At 44.0% G+C, this 13,058-nt stretch overlaps 1 protein-coding gene across 1 annotated transcript in view; it reads right to left on the reverse strand.

Moving 5' to 3' along the window:
* The window catches only part of nalf2 (NALCN channel auxiliary factor 2), a 334,928-nt gene extending 324,234 nt beyond the window's left edge, over positions 1-10,694 (reverse strand). Inside the window, exon 1 of the mRNA XM_052022327.1 lies at positions 10,071-10,694. Within this exon, the coding sequence (XP_051878287.1) occupies positions 10,071-10,694 (624 nt within the window). The remainder of the gene's footprint in view (positions 1-10,070) is intronic.
* Between the last annotated feature and the right edge of the window lie 2,364 nt (positions 10,695-13,058).

The raw sequence follows: 13,058 nt of genomic DNA on the forward strand, positions 1-13,058 counted from the left end.
GGTGTCCATAAGCATACCTGAAGAAATTTTATGCCTTGTTTTCTGTTAAAAAACACAGTGGACTAAATAAAATAGCTCATGATCCTGGGTCATGTGGACACAATGTTCAACAAACCAGCGATCAGTCAGCTATACATAGGCCAACTTCATGCTGTAATCCATTATAATCCAACATAATCAAAGACCCCTCCCACCCCAGCTCTCTCCTCCCCACTTCCATCAGGCAGAAGATACAAATGCTTGGAAACATGCACCACCAGGCTCAAGGACAATTTCTATCCCGCTATTATAAGACCCTTGAATGGACCTCTTGTACAATAAAGATGAACTTGTGATCTCTCAGTTTACCTTATTGTGGCCCTTGCATTTTATTTGTCTACCTGCACTGCACTTTCTCTGTAACTGTAACACTATATCCTGCATTCTGTTACTGCTTTTCCTTTTGTACTATCTCACTGTACTTATGTATGGAATGATCAATCATAGATGTAAAACAAAACTTTTCACTGTATCTTGATACATGTGACAACGATAAAGCAATTGCCAATTAATGAATGTAGTGAACAGACTCCCCACACAATCCATTGGATTGACACCTCAACATGGGGTCAATATTGTGAGTAGTTAGCATGAATTTAAGCTAACCTTTTGGTGGTAGAGTGGTGGGCCGTGAACCATGGCTGGGGTATGCATTCTACAGCTGAATAAAGGTAGAAAATTCTGTGACTACTTGGCAGATTAGACAGCATCTGTGGAGGGAGAAAGAGGGTTAATGTTACAAGTGGATGACTCTTCACTGTAAGCAAAAGAGCAGATGCTATGGTTTCCAGAAACTACATTGAAGGACTTGGTGGAGAAGGGGGTGAGGAGGAAAGATATTCTTTCTGCACAAGTCACAAGCCAGAAGAAGCAGATAGCTGTGGAGGTCAAGCACTTAACAAAAAACTCAATGACCCCACCGGAGAGCAATAACAGCACCAGCCTCAGTCAATAATCAATTCACCACATCTCCTTTCCTAAACAGTGTTCTCTACCAATCAGACTTACACCTAAGACTCATATATCCTCTCATACATTTTCTCTTCCAGTTGCAAGCCCCACTCCAAATTCAGACAGCTTCCACAACAAAAGTTTACACAGCTTTCACCACTCTTAGTGTACTTACTACAGCTTACACTACTATTCCACCACAAAAGCCATGACAACCAAACACATTGAATGATACACACTGCAACACTTCCCCCACTTCTTTAATGCTCTGGTAACCAAATGAAGGGAGCTATCTGTGTCTCTGTGTCCTAATACCCACTGATGAGTTCGTGTAGCCCAGGGATGTGCCCTGCTGAGGCCATGGCCTACGACAAGACTGAAGCTCTGGACTATGATCATATCCCCACATTTAGTGTCCCTCTTCACATCCCACTTGCTACTTACCCCATGCTTTCTGCTGATTTACATGCTACAGCTGGTGTAACCTGAGAATTTAACCAGCCAACTTCTATTCACACTGCTCCACACACCATAACCATACCTTCCCATTTTTGGCCCTTCCCCTCAATCCCTCCCCCCAACCTAGCCCACCATCACCCACCTTCATTCCCTCCCACTTCTGGTTCCATCCACCCACTACACACAGTTCACCACCACCCACAACCCCACCCCCCCTTCCCCTCCCCTATCTGGTTCTGGTTCCAACTGCCATACATCTCTCCCCTTATGGTTTACATTGTCACGTCCTTTACTTATCAGAGTCCAGCACTGGTAGCCCTTCCCACTTATCTCACTCCAGCAGCTGTCTCCGATCTTCACACATCCCTTCACCACCCTTGCCCCATCTGCATTTCAATACTTCTCTCTCTCTCTCTCTCTCTCTCTCTCTCTCTCTCTGTGCCTCCATCTCTATCACTCACCTGCTGCTGTCTCCTAGCTCCACCCCTGCTCCCCTCCCCTACCTGGCACAACCTGCCTGTCATCTTACACCCCTCCTCAGTCCACCAATCACCTTGGACTCCTGTTGCACCACCCCGCTTCCCCCTCTTTATACTGGCCTTCTCCCCTCTCCACTCTCAGTCCTGATGCAGGGTTTCGACCTGAAATGTCAACAATGTCTGTTCTTCTACAACTATGCTAAATCTAACTGAAGATTGAACCTGATCACCCAAGTACTTTCCTATTGATACCCCTTCCGTGTGCAGAACTTCATTGCATCATTCTAGAAAACTTTCAGTGCTACCTTCATTTTTGTGTGCCAAGCACTGATTAAAAGAATTCTCTTCAATGCATTTTAAGATTTCTTCTCCCATGATACCTTTCCTACAGATGCTGCCCGACCCGCTGACTTCCTCCAGCAGATTGTTAGTTGCTCCAGATTCCAGCATCTGCAATCTCTTGTGTCTCCACAACCTTAACCCTTTACGTTTTAAACCCAGGTGTTGTAACCGGGGCAGGCAGTGAGGAACAGCATGAAAACAATGACAATGAAGTCCCAATGTCACTGAATTTCATCATCTCAGCAACAGCTCAGTTATTGAAGCTGGGAACTGAAGCATTGGGACCACCATTTCTGAGGGGCTAGAAGTCCAGGGCAAGGGGATAAAGAATACCTCAGATGACCCTCTGCTGAAGGGGAGATTGCAGCATGCATTGACAAGGAGCGTGGAGCAGTCTGGCCACAACACTGTCGCCGCGTTTGCCACCGTGTTTTGTGCAGAATTTGGTCCTCGTCCAGCATTGGCTAACTCTTTTTACACATACTTCTGGACTCAGCTGTGAAGCAGAGTCTGACGGCTGATGTAGCAGCTTCCATTGCAGCACAAGGCAACAGTCAACCACTGTGTGCCTGCTGCAGTGGAAGCTCACACTTCTGCAGAGCAAGTCTGGACAGCTGAGAAGTGCAGGCTGAGAACTGCAGTGTGCAAAGGGGCTTACAGCCTCTCGCAACTGTCCAGTCATCTGACACATCCTGAGGAATTCTTAGCTGCCATCCCAGGAGAGTGCAAGAAACTCCAGGAAGAATTAACCTGATGTCCTCGCTCAGAACAAGAATCACCGTCAGCCTACCTCTGCCATACCACCATCCCGTTCGCTATTGTTTGACAGCCGGCCATGTCAGAATGCTGCTACTCATGCCCTGATGGTGCAGTCTATGGTCAGAACTGCTTGGGGTCCTCCTCCAGAACCATCTGCAGTCTCCTTCACTTACAGTCAGTAGCCACGCCAAAGGCACTGAGGTTGCACTGTGTTGGAACACTGAGGAACTGTACAGGGAGGTTTTTGTGACTGCTGTTTGGAGTTTGATTTAATTTATAATTTTGCTTTAGAATGCTATTTTATAGTGGCCTTTGTTTTTCCATTGGAGGGTATGGGGCAAGTACTCTCAAGACCAAGACCATGACAAAAAGTGTGGCGCACAAGTTCAGTGTGGTGGGAGAAGTCACACTGTAGAGCGCGGAGGTCAAGAGGGATATGGTGATAGTGAGTTTGGTTGTCAGGTGGGAAGCTTGACTGTTCTGAAGCGACAGGCATGATTTCAGGATGGTGCACAGACCCAGCCTGCATAACATTATAAAGAGGAAGGGGGGAAAAGTCAGAGGTCCTGGCCTAAATAATTGTACAGACGGCATGGAGAGAAAAAGGGATGAAATCCTGCTGACAGATAACATGGATTTGGGAATTGGATTAAAAAGATGGAGATCAAAGGTTGTAATCTCTATTTTTCTATTTGTACTATGTCCTGTTAAGTACAGAAATAGAAGCATACTGCAGCTGAATACATGGCTGGAGAGATGGAGCAGAGAGTTTAGGTTCCTGGGGAATTGCGATACATCCTTGGGGAGGTGAACTCTGCATAAGCCAAATAGGTGGCATCTCAACAGAGCTGTGGCCAATTATCTCATTGGAAAATGTTCTAGTGCCAATGGGTAAGAATCAAACCATCTTAGCAAGTGAATAGGAGCCTGAGAGTAGTTTTAGCTGGGAGAGAGGCAAAGCCTAATAAAGAGGCAAGGATTAGTAGTTGCATTTTGGAAGACAGAGAAAACAAAGTCTCAAAAAAGGGCCACAAAGAATTTTAAATTAAAGGACTCAAATAGAAGTTCTAGGTTCCTGGTTATAGGGTTTCACACAATAGAGAGGTCGGTAAAATGAAGCAGTGGGTAACAATATTTATTACAAAGTTATAGCTCTGAGGGGAAATAATGTGCTAGAAAGATTAAAATATGGGTCAAAGCAAGGAACAAAAACTAGGGCAGTCACACAGCCAGTTCTGTGTTATAGGGCATGGAAAGTTCATAGGGAGATACAGAAGCAGACATATAGATAAAGTTCTGAAATATACAAAAACAATAACGCTGCAGTAATTAGGAGTATGACCAGGCTAACTGGGACAGAAATGCTGCGAAAGGTATCATGGGAGAAGAAATCTTAAAATGCATTAAAGAGAATTCTTTTAATCAGTGCTTGGCACACAAAAAAGGTGGTATTGTAAGTTTTCAGGAATGATGCAATGAAGTTCTGCACACGGAAGGGGTATCAATAGAAAAGTACTTGGGTGATCTTGTTCAATCTCCAGTTAGATTTAGCATAGTTGTAGGAGAGCAGACAGGTTGGCAAGGAGTAGAAGTTCTAAACCGGAATCAGGAAACTATTTATAGGCTGAGGTGTGACCAGCTGTTCTGGAAACACCTAGTTGAAGGTAAACCAATCTCAGAGAAGTGGGAGGCATTCAAAGGGAAGATGGCGAAGATGGAAAACGAATATATCACCAGCAAAAAGGATGATGTTCCTATGTTCCTTTCCGGCAAGGTGCACTAGGTAGGATCATTCAAAAAGGGAATTTATGTCAGATATTGAGAGCTCAGATCTACAAAAAAACCTAGAGGATTATAGAAAGTGCTAGAGTGAAATTCAGTAGGGAATTAGGAAGAAAAGAGGATGCATGAAAAAAGACAGGAAAAAAGTCAAAGAAGCAATGTAAAGAGACAAGTATATCATAAACCAAAAATGTAACCTGATTGTGAAGGCAGAAAGGAAGAGGGTATTGTACTTGAACAGTTTGCATCTCTTGATGCAGAAGATGGAAAATACAAACACTGCAATTAAAGAGGTAGTAGGTCAATTACTCATAAGATAAAGGGAAACATTAAGAATCTTTAATCGTAGGTAAACCACCAGGTCCAGATAAAATGTACCTCAGGCTGCTTAGGGAAGCAAAGGAGGATACAGCTTTAGTGATGGACAAATAATTCAGAGACGTTTTGACGTATAGTAGAAATCATCATTTAGAAAGGTTCAAATTAACAAGGAGAGTTAGTGTGAATTTGTTAAGTGAAGGATTTGCCTGACTAACTTTGTTTAACTTTTTGAAGAGTTTAAAAGGAGGCCTGAAGATGGCAATGTATTTGATTTGGTCTGCAGAAATTTCATCAGGATGTCTGATGGGGCTCCAGATGGCAGACTGTATAAAGTAAAGACGATGGGATCCAAGTGAAATGGTAAGTTAAATCCAGAATTGATCCAGTGGCAAAAGTAGACGGTAATATTTGAAGGGTGTTTCAGTGACAAAATCAGATTTTGCAGGACTTATAGCAGAATTACCTTCTGTTCATTTTATGTGCAAAAGATTCTGAAATAATTGTAGGAACTGCAATAAGAAAGGCTTTGAGATACAAGAAAAATTGGACATGGCAGTTGATAGCAAAATAGATGCAGGCTGTTGGTAGATGCCAATAGATTGGTCAAGTGGGAGAAAAGTGGCAAACGTCACTCGTTCTAGAAGATGTAAAATAATGCTTTTGGGGAGGGAAACAAGACAAAGGAATATACAATAAATGGTAGGATACTTCAAAGGATAAAGGAACAGTGCATCCTTGGAGGTGGTATGGCAAGTACATAAGGTAGACAGAGGTAGATAAGAATGCAAGGGTGGATGAGAAAGAAAAGGTTGATAAGGAGGCAAAGGATGCTTGGCCTTATTTGGTGAGGCCCACAATATAAAAGCAGATGGTCAGACTGGAACTATACAAAATACTGAGCTGACCACAGATAGAGAACTGTTTACAGTTCTGGTCATAGGAAAGATGTGATTGCACCAGGCACGAGAGAGAGCAAATTCACATGGATGTTACAAGGATATTGCCTGGGCTATTTGCTTATTAGGAAAGATTGTCTAGCAAGAGTAATTTTCTTCAGAACAGAGGTGTATGAGGGGAGATTTATATAAAGTTATGAGAGGTCAAAATGCGGTGAATAGGAAGACCTACTCCTCATAATAACTAATGGCATGCATTTAAGGTTCTCGAGGAATTAGACGAGAATGAAAGAAAAATGATTTCCCTCCGAGGACTGTAACCTGAATGCCTTCAGACCAAGAGATGAAGAATGGGATTATTTGAAGTAACATATTTTTAGTTGGTGCGAACTTGGTGGGCCAAATGAAATCCTTCTGTCTTGTAAATGCCTTTGATTTTCTGATGATGAAATGATCTTTGACAAAGGAAAGGGAAGGACAGGAACAGTAAGTGGACGTGTGCAGCATTTTACTCGGATGTGTTCTTCATGGACAGTCCTGGCAGGAAGCATTCCTTTTCTCTTCCTCCTCCATCTTCTTCTTCTCTGTCTCCTGTTCTTCAACTGCATACATTGTAGCGAATTGGAAGGGCTCTGCCCTCACCATGTAGATTATGCAGCATGGAGCAGACCGTCATGAATCTAGCGAGTACTGAAAGGCTCCTTCAGAACAGACCAGGCAGCAGAAATATCTTTCAGCGAGTCAGGGGAAGACAGGCACATCTCGGGTGATTATATCCACGGTATACATGATTCCCACATATGTGTGTGTTACCCACCGGAATCCTCAGCCACATTGTCACTGGATGGATCTTTTTACTCTTTAGCTATCATTTGGTTTGCCAAAGAAGTTTAGTGAAGTGTACTGCTGCAGAATAAAGACATCATGACTGCTGCCAGGGTACTGGCCCTAGACTTATATTATTCACTGTCCTTGGTCACACACCAACTAAACGCTGAAGGTAAGCAGTCCTTTTTTGTTCCACTGTCTGATAGGGTTGGCATGCTGTGTGCCGAAAGCAATGTGTTTACAATCAGTAGCACCAGGGGAATATCTGCAGACACCTGAGTGATCCTTGCCAATTGGTTTCTGGCAAGAAGTAATAAAATGCATTCAGTCTTCTTAGATACAGAGCATCACTGGTCTCCCTCATCCAGTGGACACAAAGTGTGGCATGTTGCAGATATCTTCAACTCCACCCTGAAAGAAGTCGGGCTGTTAAAGATTTATTGCCGCAGGCACCCAGACAGCCACTGCTAATGTCGTCCCTGCTCTGCTTTAATGCTACAGCTGTGGTTGCAGCAGGTAGCAGATTTAAGGGAGGTGCCCTCAGTGAAGCACAGATACCTCAGATTTGATGTTCAGGTACACGAATATACCTCTGAATATCATGGCTACATGCAGCCTGAGAACTCTCCTTCATGTCCTCCCTTCTCCTCTTTAAGCACCCTGTTCTGCTCTCTATGGTCCTGCTCATGATGTAGAATTACACATGATTCCACCAGGTATACGACACAGAAACAGCTATTTGGTCCAATCAGCCCACTTATGCTCTACTTGAGCGCCCTTCCATCTTTCCTTGGGTATATCTATCACTGCAACCTTTCATTTCCTTCTCTTTCTCTTTAAACATATCTATACTATTTACCTCAACCACACTATGTGGGAGCAAGCTCCACATTCTCCCCACTCTATAAGAGAGTTCTTCTGAATTCCCTTTCAGATATCTTTGTGACCACCTTATATTGACCTTCAGTTACACTCCCCCCAACCCCCCACCCCCCCCAACAAGTGGAAAGATTGCCTCCGTACCCTTTCTTAATAAAACCTCTCATCATACTTTAGCCCATATTATTACACTTCAGACATCTTCTCCCTAGAACATTACAGCACAGTACAAGCCCTTCGGCCCACAATGTTGTGCCGACATTTTATCCTGTTCTAAGATCTATCTAACCCTTCCTTCCTACATAGCCACGTGAATGATAGAAAAATGGAGGGCTATCTAAGAGTCTCTTAAATGTCTCTAATATATCTGCCCCCACAACCTCTGCTGGCAGTGTGTTCTACACACCAACCACTCTCTGTGTAAAAAACGTACCTCTGACATCCCTCCTATACCTTCCTCCAATCACCCTAAAATTATGCCCCATCATGCTAGCCATTGTCACCCTGGAAAAAAGTCTCTGACTGTCCACTCGATCTATGCCTCTTATCATCTTGTAAACCTGTTGAGACCCAGTCTGTTCATCCTTTCCTGATGTGTATCCCCTTGTATTGCCAGCCATGCTGCACTTCAAGGGGAATCCCTGCCTGGAATCACCTGTTGTGTACAGGAAGCCCAAACTCAGCTGAAAGCCTTTCTGCACTTGGCACACAACTTCATGTTGATTTCTGCAACTTTATTCAACTCCGGATAGCTCAAGGGCAGCTAGAAGATACGAGCTGGTTACTAACCTGTAAATCGTTGATGGTGCTCTGAGAAAAGCATTGGTGGACTTGGTGTTGTAGTATATGTTGATGGGAGGGGAGTGGATGGGGAAACATGATCCTGCAGCACAATGCACGTTCAGCCAGGCAGCGTTAAGGGAAGGCATTGGCTGTAGTGTTGAACTCCAAAATGACAAGGTTGGCATTGAATCAGCATTGCTGACTGATTAGCAGCATCACATTTCTACATACTTGTCTCAGAGGTTCTGTATTCACTCACTAAAATAACACTACAGATAATTGTTTGAACCTCTCAGGGCTCTTGTGGTGGACAGAAAATGGGCACTACCATGCAGACTAAACATGCATCAACTAGCAGAAAGAACCCCCACCACTGTCTGTCCCATATGCTCTCCTGTTCAAGTTCTGCACAGTCATTTATATCCTGAATTTCCAGTAGCAGCTCTTCCCATTACAGTTGATTAAGGCCACTTAACCTATTCTGTGACAAAACTAGCATCAGATAAACTTGACCATCTGCGATGGGGGTTAATTAATGAGAAAAAATCCAAGAAAAGATAATCATATCTTGACTTTGCATTTTTCCAGCAATTTCAGCTTTTAGAGAAAACATTTCTTCCATCTCAATGGAGAAACATTAATGAAAACCAACGCATTTTCTTTAGCTGAATTCTAAAACCCTGTCTCTATCATAATATCTGCATGCAACACATTTCATATTTCTCACAGATAACATCACAAAACAGAACAAACAGCACTGTGAAAAGAAAGTTTCATAGCAACCTGTTCAGAACCAGCTCACAATCTATTCAAGTTCCAATGTCCACCTTTCATTGTTTTAATTGCTACTTTTTAATCTGAATCCTATTGGTGATGCTGGCAACCCTATAACTTGCCAACACACTTTATCTATATCCCAGGACTTTTTTACCATTCACCTTTTCTGAACATAATATCATGCTATCATATCGAAACCAGCACAACTATCAGTGTTATATATTTGATAGTCTGTTAATGTGAAGGGGATGAACTTCATAAAAGTTATACCAAAATAAATCTTAAGTAAAGATTGTTTGCCATCCATCCTGACTTTCAGCTTTCTCCTTCCTTGTAACCATGTAATAGACACTTCTTTCAAAAATTTGACTTCATATCTTATCTTCCCCAGAAATACACACACACACACACACGCACACACACACACACACTCCCTCTCTCTCCCTTACAGCCTACCTTAAATAACACCTGTCCCACACTGTCACTCTCGCTCTTTTCCCAGGATCTCATTCCAATGGAAAGTCTTTATCTTTCCCTCCAGGTACAATTCCTCCCCCTTCTCCCCTCTAAAACCCAAGTTAGGTGCTACCTGTTCTTAAACAGTTTCCGACTTTCCACTGTAAGATGCTTTGGTCCTTCTACTGTAAGGTTTAAAAACAAATTACCACAGGGGAAAAAAGACTTGTTGTCTGACTGCCGCAAAGACCCTACCATTTTACTTTAAAAGGTAAATGATAGGGGAAGAAACGAACAACTGTGAAATATATTAACCTACCATACAGTCGCTTGGACAAGATCTGACCGAGTAGCCCGATTCCATGTATTTGTGTAGCAGTGACTCGAATTCCTCATATTTTTCCTGAGCGTGTTGGTCCTCCATCTGATAAGCCCTGATGCACTCGCTGCAGACAGACAGGGCCTCTCCATCATCTCTGATCCGCATATCTAAACTGCAGTTTAACCCGTTCGGGTTGACATATTCTCGCAAAAGATCAGCAACGGTGTAAGAGTGACAGAAGGAGAGCCTAAAATGACTGAAATAAGACCAGAGGCAAGCGCGATCCAAACCCTTGGGAAATCGACAGACTGATTCCAAGTCTTCGACAGGTCCAGTCAAATTGGTTAGCGAGGGATCACAGTGACCGCTCCTCGTTCTTTGATCCCCCGCGTGTGATGTGGCCAGGTTACGACTCCCCGAGGGGTCACTCCAGATCCTCCCCGCGGTTTCCCCGCTCCTCAATCTCGCACCAGCGCAAGTGCAAAAATAATCAGACAAGAGCAAGGCGAAAATGAGCAGAGACGCTAAAGACATTGGCCATCTCTCTGCCCTCTGTGTATCGACGCAGGGTTTCTCGTTCGCTGTGGGTGCAAAACAGATTTTCAAGACGGCATTACACATCCAAGCACCCCTGATCATATTTTGGAGGGGGGGGGGAAGGTGGGGAAATAGGGTGGCTTTCCAATTTCTCCTAGTTCCCAATGTCACTTTTGCAGTATGGCTGTGTGGTGAGTTGCAAAAGAGGGGCGCAAATTGCCCCTCATCTCCTGGTCAAAAATAATCCATTGCATTTTGTTGGAGAATGCATCCTCCATCTGGACAAAAACAAAAAGGGAGATGTTTTTGGTAATTAATTAATTAAATAAATCTTCCTCCCTCCCTCCCTCTCTCTCCCTCTCCCCCCTTCCACTATGGATACACCCCTTTTCTCCACCCCTCCCCTTTCCCTATTGTAGGTTACCTGATATACAAAAAAATATCCAACGCGCACCCACTATTAGTGTGAGGAGCACGATCCTTTAGGAATACATCGCGATCATCGTTTTTTCTCCCCCTGCCTGGCTCCGCCGGTGTCCTTGCCCTTATCCTGGGGTATCATCCTCGTGCTTTGACCCCTGTTGCTTTCTCGCTCACTCGCCCTCCACTCTCTCTCTCTTTCCCTCCCCACTGCCACCACTAACCCCCCCCCCCCCCCCCCCCCCCCCCACAACCTTCCAACCTCAAATTGTCGCCATCTTCAACGCGATGAGTACACCTTGAGATGTTTGGGTAGGTCCCGGCGCCTGCGCTCTGCTCCGGCTTCGGGGAAATTGACAGAGCCATTCAGAGAGAGCGAAACTGACTGTGCCATTCACTCGCAGGCATCTCTCTCTCTCTCTCTCTCTCTCACACACACACACACACACCAGACAGACACCCAACATCACAACCCCCCCCCACACACACACACATCCACACTTGCAATCTGCCTTTTTATTCTCTCTCTCCCTCTCTCCCTTTCAAGATTCACGTTTTATTTTAAAGTGAGGTTTAGCTTGGCAACAGTTGGGGAGGGGGGTCAGTATAAGGACGGTGAGCATGTGTGGCGGGGCGGGGGGAGAACGGGAGAGGGTGGGCGAGGGAAGGTCGGATGATGACAGAGGGAGATGTGTGTGAGCTTTCGGCACACGTCCGAGAAATTCTCCGCTCTATTCATGTATATGAGAATTATTCTTCTGCACATACGTGATAGATATGCGGGCAATATTAATCACGAGCAAGCGATTGGTATATAGGAGCGCCCATCTGGAACCCTTAAAATGGCTAAAGGTCGACAGATAGATTATAATACAGGTATAAGGCTGCATACGACTGAGCTGTAAATGCATATGTAATATGGCAAAAGACTTGGTACACAGGAAGGTCCAAATGTATGTGTTTTCTTGATCATTCACTGAAATCATTCAATGTGAAATGGTTCTGAATGAAACTAATCATGCACTGGGATGTATTTAAAGAGCATATTACAATATGTCAAAACAAGTTGTTTTACATCGGTGGATTTTTGGTGAATTGTCATTTGGAATACAGAACACCAATTCGAGGTATTCTATTTTTAAAAGGAAAGTGAGGTGTGACCTCAAATGTATTGTCACTTCCCAAAAAAAATCAGTGCTCACAACTAAATATCTAAATCTGTGCAGTTGGATTTCACACCCAGCACTGCACTGAAGTCACAAGTGAAACCCTCTGGGACTGTAACTGTTGTACATTTTCCTTTTTCCATCTTTACTTTCGCATAGACTTCGACACAATTGATTGCACCGTGTTCTTCCACTGCCTCCTCTGCATTATCCACTTTAGTGGCATTGCCTTTGCTCTGCTCCATTCTTACCCCTCCAATGGGAGCAAAGCAAAGCCAGAAAAGATTTCTTTGCTTGCCCCGCACTTTTGAATTCCGCAAGGATTTATCCCTGGCTTCCTCATCATCTCCATATCATCCCTTGGCAGCTGCATTTGAGGATATTTCTCTTTATGAAGAAACCCTGCACTGCTTCCATTGGCTCCACATAGAAAATGTTCTGTTTTAGATCCCCTCTGGCATGAAAGCCATCAATGCTTTCCACACAAACTATCAATAAAATTGTACTCAGGCCCATTGACATCATACGAATCAGATATGTAAAATGAGACTTTGGAATAGGGTACTTCCCACATGCTGTATGACAAAGGACAATGGTTATTTCTCAGTGGTTCCAGGACAGGCTAAGGAAACTCAGCACGTCCCTGATGACCCTCACCAATTTTTTTAGATGCACCAGAGAAAGCATCCTAACTGGATGCATCATGGCTTGGTATGACAACTGCTCTGCCCAAGACCGCAAGAAATTGCACAGACTTGTGAACACAGCCTAGTCTATCATGGAAACCAGCCTTCCCTCCATGGACTCTACATTTCCCACTGCTTCGGGAGAGCAGCCAACATAATAAAAGACCCCTCCCACC

Source organism: Pristis pectinata, chromosome 8 (assembly GCF_009764475.1).
Source record: "Pristis pectinata isolate sPriPec2 chromosome 8, sPriPec2.1.pri, whole genome shotgun sequence".
NCBI lineage: Eukaryota > Metazoa > Chordata > Chondrichthyes > Rhinopristiformes > Pristidae > Pristis > Pristis pectinata.